The following is a 14709-nucleotide window of genomic DNA, read 5'->3' as shown; positions in this document are numbered from 1 at the left end:
TGCTTCTCCTTTTGTGTTTGTTTTTTTTTTTCCGCCTACACATACATTTTCATGTCTCTCACAATCAGAAAGACATAATAGCACACATAAGTAATAGCACTGACAGTTACCTATCACATGGCTAATTAACCAATTTTAAAACACCAATTTAATGTCAATGTTTTGAATTCCTTTTTTTAAAGATGATGCTCACTCAGATGTTTTCATTGTCTGAGAAAAACAAGTGAAACCAGAGATGCTTAACATCTTAGAATACCAAAATATATTTTAAGAACTCCTACTAAATGATAATAAATCCAGTAGGTCAAGCAAAACCACTCAAAAAAACCCAACAAAACAAAACAAAAAAAAAACAGACCCAGGGAACATACTTAACATTGCTAAGGTTAAGATGTTACACAGTGAAACAGAAATATATGAAAAACTTAATTCCAAGGTTAAATTATAGTAAAAAATTTGTTTGTTGGACAGAAGTTTCAGAAAGCCTATTGATCAGGAAATAGTATGACATAGTAAACACTACTAGAAGATGACTGTTGAGAAACAAAAAATGCAGAAGTAGAAATGAAAACAAGTTTTCAACTAAAATAAAAACCAGAACAGTATCTTACCATCTCTCCTCCAATGGCATTGTCTTCCAGTACTGCTACCCAGTCCATACACTCAGGACTTTCATTGTATAGAGATATTTGTTCAGTCTTTGAAGACCCAAAGTAAACTGGTCCAAAGTTAATGCATTCCAATATATTTCCACAAGACACTCCTAGAACTTTAAGAACTTGCTCAACCACAACAGCTTTGATCCATACTTCAGTGCAGCCATGACCTTCCAACTCCACTCTGTCAGTAAGAGTAGCAAGCAGCAATAGGCAATGTAGAAAAGTGTTAGAAATAATCAGTTTGGTTTATATTAGAACCTATGCAAAACTGAACCAAATCAGAGCATTTAAATCACTGGCTTTGCCTAGATAAACAAAGCAGGGGGCTGGGGGGGTGGAGGGTGTACCTGACAATGTGATACCTAACAGGAATATTACCAATCAGGAGGAATCACACATTACATGGTGGAGTTTTGGGGAGCTTTTTGAGGTTTTCCCCTTTTTGAATGCTTGAAACAATAGGAATGACATCTCAAAAGACTCAGAGGTGTCCACAGGTAATACACTGCTTTTATTTCTGAGAATCTTTGTATCTAGATATCTATTTTGGCATATACTTAGTAATTTTCTCTTAGGCAACTGGAGTTAGAAGTTCATCTGAATAACCATAAAAGAACTGCTGCTGTTCTTGCCTGAATGTTTGATCTTGATGATACCACAAAACACCAAAGGACCATATAGACACTGTACAAAACCTTACTATTAGAATTGGAACTGGAACAAAGCGTATTTCTTGTTCTTGCACAAAAGAATCAAATTTAGTAATACAACTTATTGTTCTAATAGAATCAGCTATCCTTTTGAATAGCCTCTGAGCTGAAAAAGATAATAATAATAATAATAAAAAAAAATCTTTTATTTGAATAGTCGCATAAGTAACTACACAAGGGATCTGGGAGAGGATCTCAAACTCTCTAAATGTCGTCTTTCAACTTCTAAAGCATGATTACAGAATTCTCCAAGACAGAAAAGAAGTCTCAAAAAAATATAAGAGTAGATTCTTCTGAAAAGAATTTTGCTTCCACATAAAAGCAAAATGCTTAGAGGACAAGGTAAATGGAAACATCCAGGACATTTTCATCAAAACTGTACTATTTCTCAGTCAAATTCCTGTCAAATACCCACTGTAAGACTTTCAATATTAGCCTATTTGTTTAAATAAATGTATACACACATGTATACGCATATATTTAGATATTTGTGCAAAGCTTGACAAGGAAACTTGATATTTCATTTAGTCTAAAGGATAGAGCAATGACTACTAAGAAATGCCAAATTCACTGACAGAATTATATAGAATTTAAGGCAGGGAATGGGTGAAGGATGAAATCTGAGCTCTGTGTAGTTATGTTCTTTCCGTTTAATAGATAAACTACCTACTAGACTGCAGGAGACAGTAGCCATTTAACCAAGATGGGGTGAAGAAAACAGTGGTGGTAGCCTGGACAGCAAAGGCAAGGCAGAAAGCATGGCACTTTGCAACCAAGAAGTTGAAACTCAGTAATCAAAGAAAATATCATATGAAGGAGGATGTCACTGTGAGGCAAAATACAGATATTGTCTTCCCTGTCACTCTAATAGAATTTTTCTCCATTTCATTTCCTTTTCCAACATGCTACAAAAAGCAAAACCAGGAAGAACTGAACTTTAAGTCATACAACTTAATAATTTAAAAACAAAACAGGAACACACCCCCCCAAAACAAACAAACAAAAAAAAAACCCAAACAAAACCAACCACACCCTATTCACTATGATAAGAAAACAGGATTGAAAAGGATTTTCCAGATTGGTATCCACTTCCAAATTCTGGCACTTCCTAAAAAGTTTATATTATTCACCATTTGAAGAGAGAGAACAGCATTTAAAAATAGTCTATTCTTAAAAGAGTTAGTGGTTGCAAAAATATTCTCTCCATTTAAAATAAGATACACCAAAGGACATCATAAAGTTTCCGAGACTCCTGAAATACAGAGTCAAAAGAAAAACAGCAAAGTTACAGAAGCTAAAAACAGTAGGGAACACAGGATGTGTAGAAAGGTGAAAGATACAAAAGCTCTTGGTTAGTTGTACACTGAGAGATGTGCAGACACCCTATATCATTATGGCTTATGAGAGATCTTAAATAACACAGCCAGATACACAATTTATGCATCGCTGTTCTGTGGAGATAATATAATTGTTGAATTAATTTAATAAAAAGAAAGTGGAGGATAGCAACTGACACCTAGGAGCTTTACTTCATTAGAGAAACATTCATATTAAAGACTAGAATTAACAACAGACAAATATGTAATTTACAGAGCTGGTTTTCTACAGTCATACACTCACTTTATCACTTCTTTGATGATCCTGGGTACATCTGTGCAGATATCCACTTTAACCATCTTTATAGATTTTGGCTCTACCACTCCACTGGTAGGTTCTATGTTAAGCAGGACAACCCCGTCATATGACATTTTAAATGTACCTAAATGAAACAGAAAAATAAACAGAATGTTACATAACATAAAGTTGTAGATTTATATCCTTCTATTATACATTTGGAATTACAAAACGCATAATGCAGGTATTCACAAGCAGTACATTTTCCTATGGAAACAGGAAACATGGAGTTAATCTTTTTCTAAACTATTTCTAACACAGAGTAGATCATTATTTCCAGGTTTTCTTTAAATATTACAATATGTCCAATGCTACTTTGCAAGTTGTGATTGTAATAGAAAAGGTACTCACATTCCAAACAAAAGTGACTATATCACAAAGCAGCTGTAGGTAACATTTTGTAAGTTAACGGGTATTTTATACACAGCTCTAGGCAGCTACCGTAGCCAGAAAGTTAAGTGCATATTGCAGGTAGCAATAGTTTTCATGATTTGGTATGTATACAACACAGTTTATTGCAGAAGAGAACAGCGAACATTTCTAGATTATGAAAATATTTTTTAAAATGTGAAAAAATTATTAAATATGTATTTAACCAGCAGCACTAATTATCTGTCATTATATCACAGATAGCAAGAAATTGTTTCAAATGCTGTAGGAAAAACGCAGTATTTGACCTCAGATGATAATCTCCGATATGTGATCAGAAGCAGGAACAAAGGACTTATTTTACGCATGGGATGACATGTGAAATGCCATCCTTGAGTCACAGGCCAGCATACAGCACGTCCTGCTGATACAATTTACGTGCTGCCCGTTAGCGTGACCTGCTGTATGTGATTTACAGAGCCTACAGAAACACAGATTCAGCAGCTATTCCTTTGTCTGCCCTCCATACATTCTTCACTAACCACCGCTTTCATTCTAATTTTGCCTGTGTCCAATCCTGCAAAACTCCATCGTGCAGCCTGTATGCATCATGCAACAGAGTTTATAAGTAGAATCAGCTCCTATACAACATGAGAAATTTCACATCATGCAAATTAGTTGTAGATGCGTATGTAATGTAGGCTATACCATTTTCTTTATCTAATCATCATTCCTCAAAGAAAGAGGTTAGTATGTATGAGTAAGAGCTGATTATATAAACTACATACTACCTCTTTGAACTGACTAGAAAAATACAAGTTTTCCTTTGGTTTTTGGAAAAAGATAAAAAAATAAATAAAATTCTGTTCTAACTAGACAGCCATTTGAATTTTTTTTTAATATTACAAGCCATCTCTGTGTTTCTACAATCATGCATTTTCTGTTGGTACAATATTTCTTGTGGAAATCTATGAAGCAAATGTTCACACAAATTTGGCCTAATGCAAATAAAGATACCTTGTGATATAATAAACAGCTGTACAAGTGAGGAACAAAAATAATTAACTGCCTTAAATTTGTTGTTTGAAACTCAGCATAGTTGCCACCCCTGGAAAGGTGTCTGCATTTTGTCCAGTGGAAAAGGCAGTCAAATAGGTTACTTGGATCATATAAGCATTCTTACGCTCCATTCTCCATGTTTCTTATGCTCCTTGGAAGGGTCCCTCACAGAAGTTGAAGGATGTGCGTGTTTTGAAAGCAGTATGATTTCAAAAGCTATGGCAGCAAGATAAAAGACCTCTCATTATCTTCTGGTAACAAATACGGTTCAATTCCCATACTAGAGGACTTTAGCTCTGATAGCTCTGAAAGTACAGAGAACTTGTAGTTGTTTATTTAATAGTTATTGGGATGACAGAATCACAAAGACAACAAAGCAAAAGCAGACCTGATTTGCTACTATTATGTTGGGCATAGTAAGGCAATGAGCAAATGTTATTTTCATATCTTTCAAAAGTAGAAAACTCCTAAAATTTGGAAAAGTTCTAAACTCATTTTTCTTCCCTACGCAGAAACATAGTACTGCCTACAGAAGCAATGGGCCATTTATAGAACCTTTAGTTACAATACTCATAATCTGCATAACCTGGAACTTCGGTTAATTTCTACTTGGTCACTGAAGTGTTAACTTGCATAAAATCACATTTTCTGAGAAAATAAAATCTTTGTATAATCTAATGCATACTAAATACTTACCTGAAGCTGATCCATGGTTAGCAATGCTAATCTCTTTACTAATTATTTTACCGTTTGCAATCACTGCACCAAAATTAATCTCTGACTCAATTTCCAGATAACAGCACGGAATTAATCTGCAGAGAAAAGACACAGTTAGTTTCCCAAAAATTTAAAATACCTTTACTTTTTTAAAGAAATTTGATTAAGCACTCCAGTGGAAAAGAGTTCTGTCTTCAGCAGTATAGTGTACACAGGGAAGATGTAAAAAAGATCTAGCTATCTATCAAGCTGTTTAGTTTAATGACTAACTACTATAGCTTTAAAACAATACAGCTTTAAACAATTAGTCAAAATGGAATGTATACATTTCTATTTAATTTTAAATACTTTATTATAGTACAAAGAACTTTAAAACAGACAGAAGTGCATAATGACACAAGTTATTTATATTATTTATTTAATAGCCTCAGCCAGCATGACAACATTACTGTATTGGGTATTGCTTAGCCATAATGAAAAGATCACACTTGCTTCAGGAAACTTGTATTTTAAAGGCACCAATTTCCAATACCTCTGTTATCACATAAAACTGTGTTTGAAATCAATTGGAATTTTACATCAGCACAGCAGTCTATGTCCTCTTAACCACAAACAGGAACATGCAGGAACAATTGCATCTCATGATGTGCATTATATGCAGTACAGAAGACTAAATGCAGAAGGAAGATAAATCTTCGTGGCCAAGTGACGTGGTTTAGCCCCAGCCAGCAACTAAGCACCACACAGTCGCTCGCTCACTCCCCCTACCCTGATGGGACTGGGGAGAGGATCAGAGGAGTAAGAGTGAGAAACACTCCTGGGTTGAGGTAAGAACAGTTTAATAATTGAAATAAAGTAAAATAGTAATGATAATAATAACAATATAATAATAATAGTAGTAGTAATAATAATAATATACAAAGCAAGTGATGCACAATGCAATTGCTCACCACCCACTGACCAATACCCACAGTTCCCAAGCAGCTATTGCTGCCCCCCGGACAAGTCCCCCCATTTTCTATACTGAGCATGACGGCATGTGGTATGGAATAGCCCTTTGGTCAGTTTGGATCAACTCTTCTGGCTGTGCCCCCTCCCAGTTTCTTGTGCACCTGGCAGAGCATGGGAAGCTGAAAAGTCCTTGACTAGCATGAGCAGTACTTAGCAACAACTAAAAACATCAGTGTGTTATCAACATTCTTCTCCTACTAAATCCAAAACACAGCACTGTGCCTGCTACTAGGAAGAAAATTAACTCTATTCCAGCCAAAACCAGGACACCAAGCTAGGTGGACCCTGTCCATATAATCTATAGCATAAGGGACGGAGGGAGGAGGCGGGAAAGGAAAGGAGAGAGGGGGAGGAAAAAAAATTAATCAGGAAATGCAATAAAAGAAGTTATTCTTAGGAATGTTAATACACTGAGTTTAATTCTCTTTAATAATTTATTGTAATGCAAAAAATAAGTTAGTATATTCTTGAAAGAGATGGTCTAGACCAGCAGGATGTGGCAAAAAACCCCAACCAAACAATAAAAATAACCGAAACCAGGAAACAGCTATCAAGATTAGAGTACACTTGAAAAGACTGTAAAAACTCCACATGTTCCAAGTATTCAGATATTCTTCCACAAAACTTAGTTAGAAAAATGAAACACAAGTATCACTCCTCTCAAGATCCAAACGTATAACTTCCCAGGTTGACAGGACTAAGCATAAATTCTAAGTGCAATGAGATTTTCTAATAGATATGGACCTGTGCAAAAAGGGAAATAGTCAAGTTAAAGGGTTTGGGGTTTGTTTTTTGATCGAGAGTTGGTTGGTTTGGTTTGCTGGTTTGTTTTTTTTATGAAGATGGAATTTACCTCTGGAAATGCCTGATTTCCAATATTTTCTTAATATTTTTTAAAACAAAAGAATTAATTCTTAATTATTATATTTCAAAAAAGGAGTTTGGATGCAGAGTTTCAGTTAATCATTAACAAAAAAAAAAAAAAAAATCCCGCAAAACCCCCAAATTGCAACTGGCTTATTTGAAACACATTCCCAAACGGAATCCCAAAGGATTTTCTATGGCTATCAAATATTTATATAACTAAATCATTACACTTGTATTACTAAGCACATCATAAGTTCATGGTGCTGTAGAGATTAAGCTGAGAATGTTGATTGGTGTCCAAAATTTACACCAAATACATGAGCCACAAATCAATATGATTAGTCACTGGATCTAGCCTCATGAGCCAGGCAAATACATAACAGCTATTTTACTTGCAAACCAAACAACTGTGGTATTGATGTCAAAGCACAACAGAAATAAAATTCTCTTGGTGGCATTTTTTACCAAATAAATGGTTACAAAAATAAGTGAAGTGTTACAGCAGTTTAATGTTGTATGGGAAACTAACCTTTCCTACACTCTCAGTGAATCTCATCCCAGACTAAAGATTATCTTAAAACGAACAGTAGATGTGATTGAAGGAATCACACAAATTGTTGGCAAAAAGGTTAAACCTTTTCACACTTTTATCCTAAACCACCCATGAACTTTTCTTTCAATAAAATTCTACAGACAAAACATGCAGACCCACAATTTCTACAAATTCATAGTGAATTATATATATGTACATATCACCCTATAACCCATACAGAAATTAAAGCTGAAAAACAATATAATTTCAAAGAAAGAAGACTACAAATAAGCTAATATGCAAGAGAAAAGTGGCAGAGATTTAAAGAGGCCAGTCCAAATAATATCACCAAGTTCCAAATATTTCTTATACAATAACACATCATCTTGGATTGTATTTATGAATTTTATGAACTTACTGTCACATGCTTTAAAATTTAATTCTGTTTTGCAGATATACAACTCTTCAAACGTACTGCCAGTACACAATCTGAGTGACATTCACCAGAGACAATGAAACTAAACACTATATTTGAGTTGGCCAAAAATCAGAATTTGTCACTGATAAGAAATTTTTTTTGTATGTCACAAAAATATATAGCAATTTGATGTAAATCTAAGCATAGCCTTAATAATTTTTAAAATCACTTATTTCAATTCTTGATATTTTAGGAAAAGTAGCATTAGTGTTTACTACATTATTATTATTGACATATCATAAATAGTGGAAATAATATAATGTTATTAAAAATGTGAAAAAAATGCACAAACTTGCAAATAGGAAGTGAAAAAGACATATCAGAATTAAATAAATACAGGGGAGGCGGGTGTCTGTCCCCCAAAACAGAACATTGCAAATATTTCCTTGAAAATATTTTCAGGTTATTCCATCAAATTAAACACTTCTGTGGACATTTCATAGTGACAATGCAATTTTTACCAAAAGAATTCTTTTGACTAGTATTTTTCAACCAGTGCTACATTATGTACATTATTTTCTCAAAATGGTTAATGATGCATTTTAAACTATGTTTGTATAGAAAAAAATATTATGTATTTAGTGACCCTTAAGTGCAATAATTGAATATCATCTATCTATAAGCAGCAGACATGCATGACAAAATACATTTGTGAAAAGACTGATTAAAAAAGAAAATAAAGTATATTTGTTTTTTCCAAACCAAATTATTATAGCCTGTCATTTTTTTTCCCTGCAAAAGCCAGTTAAACATGAAGATTTTAGATACTTAACAATCTACCACAAGTCCTTTCCAGAAAGGAGTCACCAGGAGCATTATCATCCTAAGTGGTCTTACTTCCACAATATTACCCCAATAAAAATTTTAATTTCTAATTTTTTTTAAAAAAATTAAACATAAAATCAGTAGTAAAAAGAGAAAAATAAAAAATTAAAAATTAAAAATATTTTAAAAATTTAAAGTGCTCCCTAATCACTTTTTTCTTCTAGGAAAATATACATTGGGAGAACATACTTAGAGACAGCTATTTTTAATAGTGAAATGATCATACTGAATTACTAAGTTCTGTATTACCTTCTGAAAAGTTATCCCTGTCTTTCAGTCAAAGAAAAGCATTTAGGGCTTTCCATTTAAATTTCTCTAAAGTTATTAAAGAAAGCTATAATAGCATTGTTTAATACTGTGTTCTAAGAGAATAAGAGTTTACAACCACCACAGAAAAGCCAACTAATTGAAACTGTTATTTCCAAGTCTTCCAATGGTAGACAGTCTTTTGCTAAAAGGAGACAAAATTTACAACTTGAAAACCCCATGTCAGACTTAACTATGTGTGCCCTACATTACCAATAGCACAACATTAAAGTAAAAATTCCCACAACTTTTAAGATGAAACGAGGAAAAGCAAATCAGTGAAAAAGACCATGACATAAGAGGTAAATTAAATGTAGGAGTAAGTATTGTTTATATGAAGGCAAAACCTTACACATTTCAGGCTAGCAAGAAACGTTTGTCGGATTGCTTGATTTTTAAAAACAACTCATACACTGAATAATCTCCATGGAAATTTCTTTCTGTCTGTACATGTAATTTGTAATGATAAGATTTTCATAAAAAACTGTGATTTGCAGTAGTTTATGGGATTCATCTGTCCTAATTTAGGCATCTAAAAGTTGGACCTGTAAACAGAAGTCTGTCATTCTAATTTCTCCTTATAGGCAAAGGATAGAAAGGTACTCCAGAGCAATTCCCCCTCATCCTTCGATAACCACCTAGCTTAAGGCTGCTAAGTCTGATATTTAGAAGCTTACTTTTTCCAACCAATATATATATATTATGTACAATATATAATACGTACATACATATACACACACATAGATAGGCACACACAATCACACATGGATTGATGAAAATGATCCTTGAATGTGTGACCTTATTCTAAAACACACACCATATTTTTAGAATTAGGCAACATATGTTTCACTATAAACCAATTTTGCAAACATGGACGATTACTAGAAAATCTTTTATATACGTGGTTCAGTAAGGAGGGAAGACATTAAGAGTAGATATTAACTTATTTAATGTTGATACAGAATTAGAAATTATCAATGTTATCACAACCAGCTTAGAATAAAGCAAAAACAAAAACCCAAACTCTGTCTAGCATCTTAGAGGGACATCACCCCAATTAACTTCGAACCTGTGTGCTGCTCGGGGGGGGGGGGGGGGGGGGGGAGGAATCTTACTTTTGTAAGGAAACTTACTATTTGTTTTCAATGCAATTGACAGATTAATTACATAGCCATATGTGACATGTATTAGGAAACTTTCCACAAGATTAAACTGCAACTAGTAACAGCAGCATATGAACTTTTGACCATCATACCCAAGCAGGGGGATATCAACTATGTCATCTTCTGTTAAAAGAAGTAGTCTGTCTTCAAGATCTTCTTCACTCTCAGGATAATATTCCACAAAAGCTGTAACTTGAAGTCCAGACGCAACAGGTTTTTCTGGATTTTCCACAATCAATTTAAACTGCAATTTAAAAAAAAAAAAAAACATAATTTTTTTTTTAAAAATTGTTAAACATTTCTAGATTAAAAAAAAAAGTGGTTCATTTTCAGAAGAATATGCAGCTTGATTTAAAATTCACAACCTACTTTAAAATATGCAGGATTCTGTAAAATTTCTCTTCCTATTTACTGAAGCCCAGACTTTTTACAGTAAAACAGAAAGACAGAATGAATACTAACCCATCAAATTACATGGAAGAGTTGGTTTAGCAAAATAACATTTCTAGTCTTTCCAAGAGAGCTCCAGCTTTTCCTACTGTTGCAATAAACCTTCTGAAACAACACAAAATTGTCAGCTACTACTCAATGCAGAATCTTTTTAGTACCTGAGAAAGTAACAAGGATTAAGCCTCAGTTCAAAGCACAAGGAGACAGCATAAGAGTTTTCTCTAGGTCTGACCAACATTCAGCTTACATCAACAGAAAGTCTCACCGTACATTGAAAACCTGCTTGAAAGGCCCATGGCACCTCCAATTTTGGGGGTAAAATGAGATAAAAACACAGAAGCAACTGACAGAAAGCATCTTCTTCCTCTCAAAAAATAATTCTGGATTTGCTGTTGTCTGTAAGCACCTGCTTATATGAAACACCCACTACACATCTTTCCTTGAACAGAATACACGAGTAACCTACTAGCATGCAGTGGGAAATCCAGCAGTTCCCACATTGCTAGAAAAGCCTCACAGCAAGGTCTAGAGCTTCTCTGGTGTTTCAGTCTCCTTACAATTCATATCACTCTATGCACAATAGACTTCTGCTCTATATCTCCAGTATAATTAATGTTTATTTCCAAAAGAGAGTCATCCCAGTATTCTTTAAATTTATGTTTGAAATATGCAAACATATAATTTACTACTTGTTGATTCTATTGTCCAGGCATCTCCTTCTATTCCTTTAAAATTTTCCTAGCAGTATAAACACTCAGCTAAAGAAAATTTGTTATGCAATCTGCATCATGATTATGGGCTTGATTTTGAAAGAGTAGCCACGTTTTAATTCTGAGGTGTGTAAAATTTATCTCTTCTCTAAAGAGAATTAAATAACCATGCATATTAATTCTATACAAGGGAAAATTAATACATTGTACTAAGAACTTTTAATGAAACCTATGGAAAACTCCTTTGTGAGCTAAATTCCTTGAAAGGCGTTTCTTGGCCATGCACTATGACAGCTCAAGGAAGGTTATTTTCCAGTTCTTGTACTCTATGAATGTAATGCCTCAGAAAAGTTACAGATGAGTCATACATGTAATCAGAGATAGCAGCATAAGGCCAGGGAATGAGAAAGGACAACCAAACAGACCTTTCTGGAACCGAGCACATGAAGTGGAATCTTGTCCCCTAACTGTCATATTGGTCATCTCATGCACAATAACATTAAAATACTCGGCAAAAATGCATGAGATATTCACAGAGGCAAAACCTCATAAATTATGATTGAGTAACCTTTTTTCGAAAATTGACTCTGCCTTTCCACTCCTGGAGCACATGAAAAATTGATACGGCTGATGAAAACTAACAAAACAGAATAAGCCCAGCCCTACAAAATCAAGCACTCTCAACAGTTTCCAGCTCATTCCAAAATTCCTTAGTTACAGTGTAATAAAAATCAAGCGGACTACATCATGCAAATTAGCAAATTTTAGGGGGGGGGGGGGGGGATAAAACATACACAGTCTTGGCCATTCTTGCCTTCAAAAAGAAAGGCTGACTACTCAGATAGTGAAATTATCCACAGTACTTAACTGTCCAACAATCATTTTCATGACTAGCCTGTAATATACTTATTCATAGTTCAAGTTGCTGTAAAAACAAAGCAACATCAGCTTCTGTTCACCCCCCAATGCCAGTTCAACCCTTTGATCCTAATTTTAACATAATTAATAGATAATAAACAAGCTAAATGAAAGACCAATATAAAACTACTAACCACAGCTGGGTTTTGCTGGGCCCGTACAGGTTACAAGTCAAGAGCTAAACTGGTTAAAGGTAAATGCATCTTTACAATTCTAAAAAGTCTGGCTAGGCAATGATTTTTCCAGAACTAATCAGATGCTATTAACAGTAATCATACTATCTTGAGAAAAGATTGTAAAACCCTCTTTTCTGAGAAAGCTCTCCACAAGCAAGCAAAACAAATGGACTAGTCCACTCAAAAAACTTAGAAGAATACAATCCAGAAATGAGGTAATAGAGCTGTCAATCAGCCATATGGAAATCCAGACAAAAACAATTTCAAAAGTTGTGCCCTTCAGCTGATCTGGAACATTTCACAAATTTGTTGTTCACACCATAGCAAAGTGATCCATGTCTACATAATGCTGTCTGAAATAACAAGGAACTCATGGGCTTCCTGAGGGATAAAACTTCTTGGAGAGTGCAAAGCCAGCCAGCAAAGCTAAGCAAGATTTGTTACCAACAAGGGACTTGATTTCGTAAGACACACAAGAAAGCTAATTCACTTCTGAAACTATGGGTTTAATAAACAGGTAAGCTCTCTTCAAATTGCTCATAACCTCAGGAAAACACAGAACTGGGAAGGTAGGAGTTAATTTCATTCTGACTTACAAGCTTCAAATGAGTGTGCTCATTTGAAGCTCTATATGAGAATGTCTTAAGTATCATACAACTGACACCTACATGTTCTCACAAGAAAACAGTAAACCAGGATTTACTCCCTCCTTCAGCACTGTCACACAAGAAGCAATTCAGACAACTCTGGCTCTAAAAATTGCCTCTTATTCTTTCCAGTTTATCCAGTTATTCAATTATTTTACATTAATTTCCAATTCACTGGCAAATTCCAGTCAGTCTCATAAGCTGCTCAAGCATCCATGGTAGCATTTTCCACTTGCAGTAGCTGAACGCAGACGAGCATTTACACCTGCCCAAGCAGCCTCTTACAAAGGACCCACCTAGCTGGGCAAACCTGCGGGCAGACATCCTCCCGCAAAGCTCTGGAAAATAAAAGCGGGGCCTCGAGATGCACTTTTCCTCTGGCAATGCTCTGCGCCTCAAGGAGGGCCTGGCAAGCGCCAGGCGAGCGGGCACGGCGGCTCCTCAGGGCAAGGCCGGGAGGGAAGGATACAGACCCGCGGGACTCGGGGCGGGCTGCTCCCACGAGGCACTACCGTTACTCACGCACGCTGGGGCGGTGCCAGGTGCTGTACAAAGGCAGAACCGGCAGCTGACTTGTAGAGAGGCAAGCCTCGACGACATTACCCATCCCCACCGGGGCCGGGGCGCGGGGGAGACAGACACTCCCCGCCGGTTCCCTCCCGGCCACCCCTCACCTGGGGCCGGCGCGGCGGCAGCAGCTGGAGGCGACAGCTCTCCACCCGCCGGTTCTGGACGCTGAGCGCGGCGCGGTAGCGGCCCCCCGGCACCGCGTCCCTGAAGCGCAGTTCGGCCGGGGCGATGCGCACCCCGGCCACGTCCCGCCACCCACCCGCCATGGCCGCCGCCGCATCACCCGGGCCGCCAGGGCGGCCTGGAAACGATCGCTTAGCAACGGACGCAGGACGCTGATTGGAATCAAAAGAGCGGCGCTTCCAAACCCACCAATCGGAAGAGTCGGGGTCGAGACGGGGCGGGGCGAGCGGCCCGGCCCGGCCCGGCTCCGTTCGGCGGGGGTAGTGGAGCCGGCGGGGCCTGGGCTCTCCCGGCCGCGCGGTGTAGTTGCCCAAAGGAAGGGATTTTTAGCCCCAAGCTGTGGCGTTTCCTTGTGGTCTCCCCAGGCGTGCAGCCTGAGCCCGCCCTGCTATGGCTGTGCACGCTGCTGCCTCGGCAGGTGCGGGGGGCCTCGGTAGGCAGGCCTGTTGGGGCAGGTGGAGGGCCGCCATTTCATGGGCGCCCCGTCGGGCAGGAGCGGGAAGGTAATAAAAACTCCAGAGCCGCTGGTTTTTGGAAGCACACCAAAATGGCTACATCCCTTTGGCCTGTGTTTGTAAGTCTCGTAAAGAGATTCTCGTAAAGAGAGCCGATGCCTCACCATGGGGTTCAGGCTCGGTCTTGTCCAGCACGGTCCCTCTTGTTCACCTGAGGTGTTTTTCTGCTA

The 14709-nt window shown here is 37.0% G+C and overlaps 1 protein-coding gene across 1 annotated transcript in view; it reads right to left on the bottom strand.

Annotated features, from left to right (window-relative positions):
* The window catches only part of CFAP47 (cilia and flagella associated protein 47), a 353360-nt gene extending 339253 nt beyond the window's left edge, over nt 1-14107 (bottom strand). The window contains exons 1-5 of the mRNA XM_075714741.1: nt 13946-14107; nt 10463-10614; nt 5168-5283; nt 2990-3128; nt 612-840 (exon numbers count right to left, since the gene is read on the bottom strand). Coding sequence (XP_075570856.1) covers nt 612-840; nt 2990-3128; nt 5168-5283; nt 10463-10614; nt 13946-14107 — 798 coding nt within the window. The remainder of the gene's footprint in view (nt 1-611; nt 841-2989; nt 3129-5167; nt 5284-10462; nt 10615-13945) is intronic.
* Nucleotides 14108-14709: the final 602 nt, after the last annotated feature.

This window comes from Pelecanus crispus, chromosome 1 (assembly GCF_030463565.1).
Source record: "Pelecanus crispus isolate bPelCri1 chromosome 1, bPelCri1.pri, whole genome shotgun sequence".
NCBI lineage: Eukaryota > Metazoa > Chordata > Aves > Pelecaniformes > Pelecanidae > Pelecanus > Pelecanus crispus.
The sequence above is the reverse complement of the archived record's forward strand: the minus strand, read 5'-3'. Positions and strand labels throughout refer to the sequence as shown.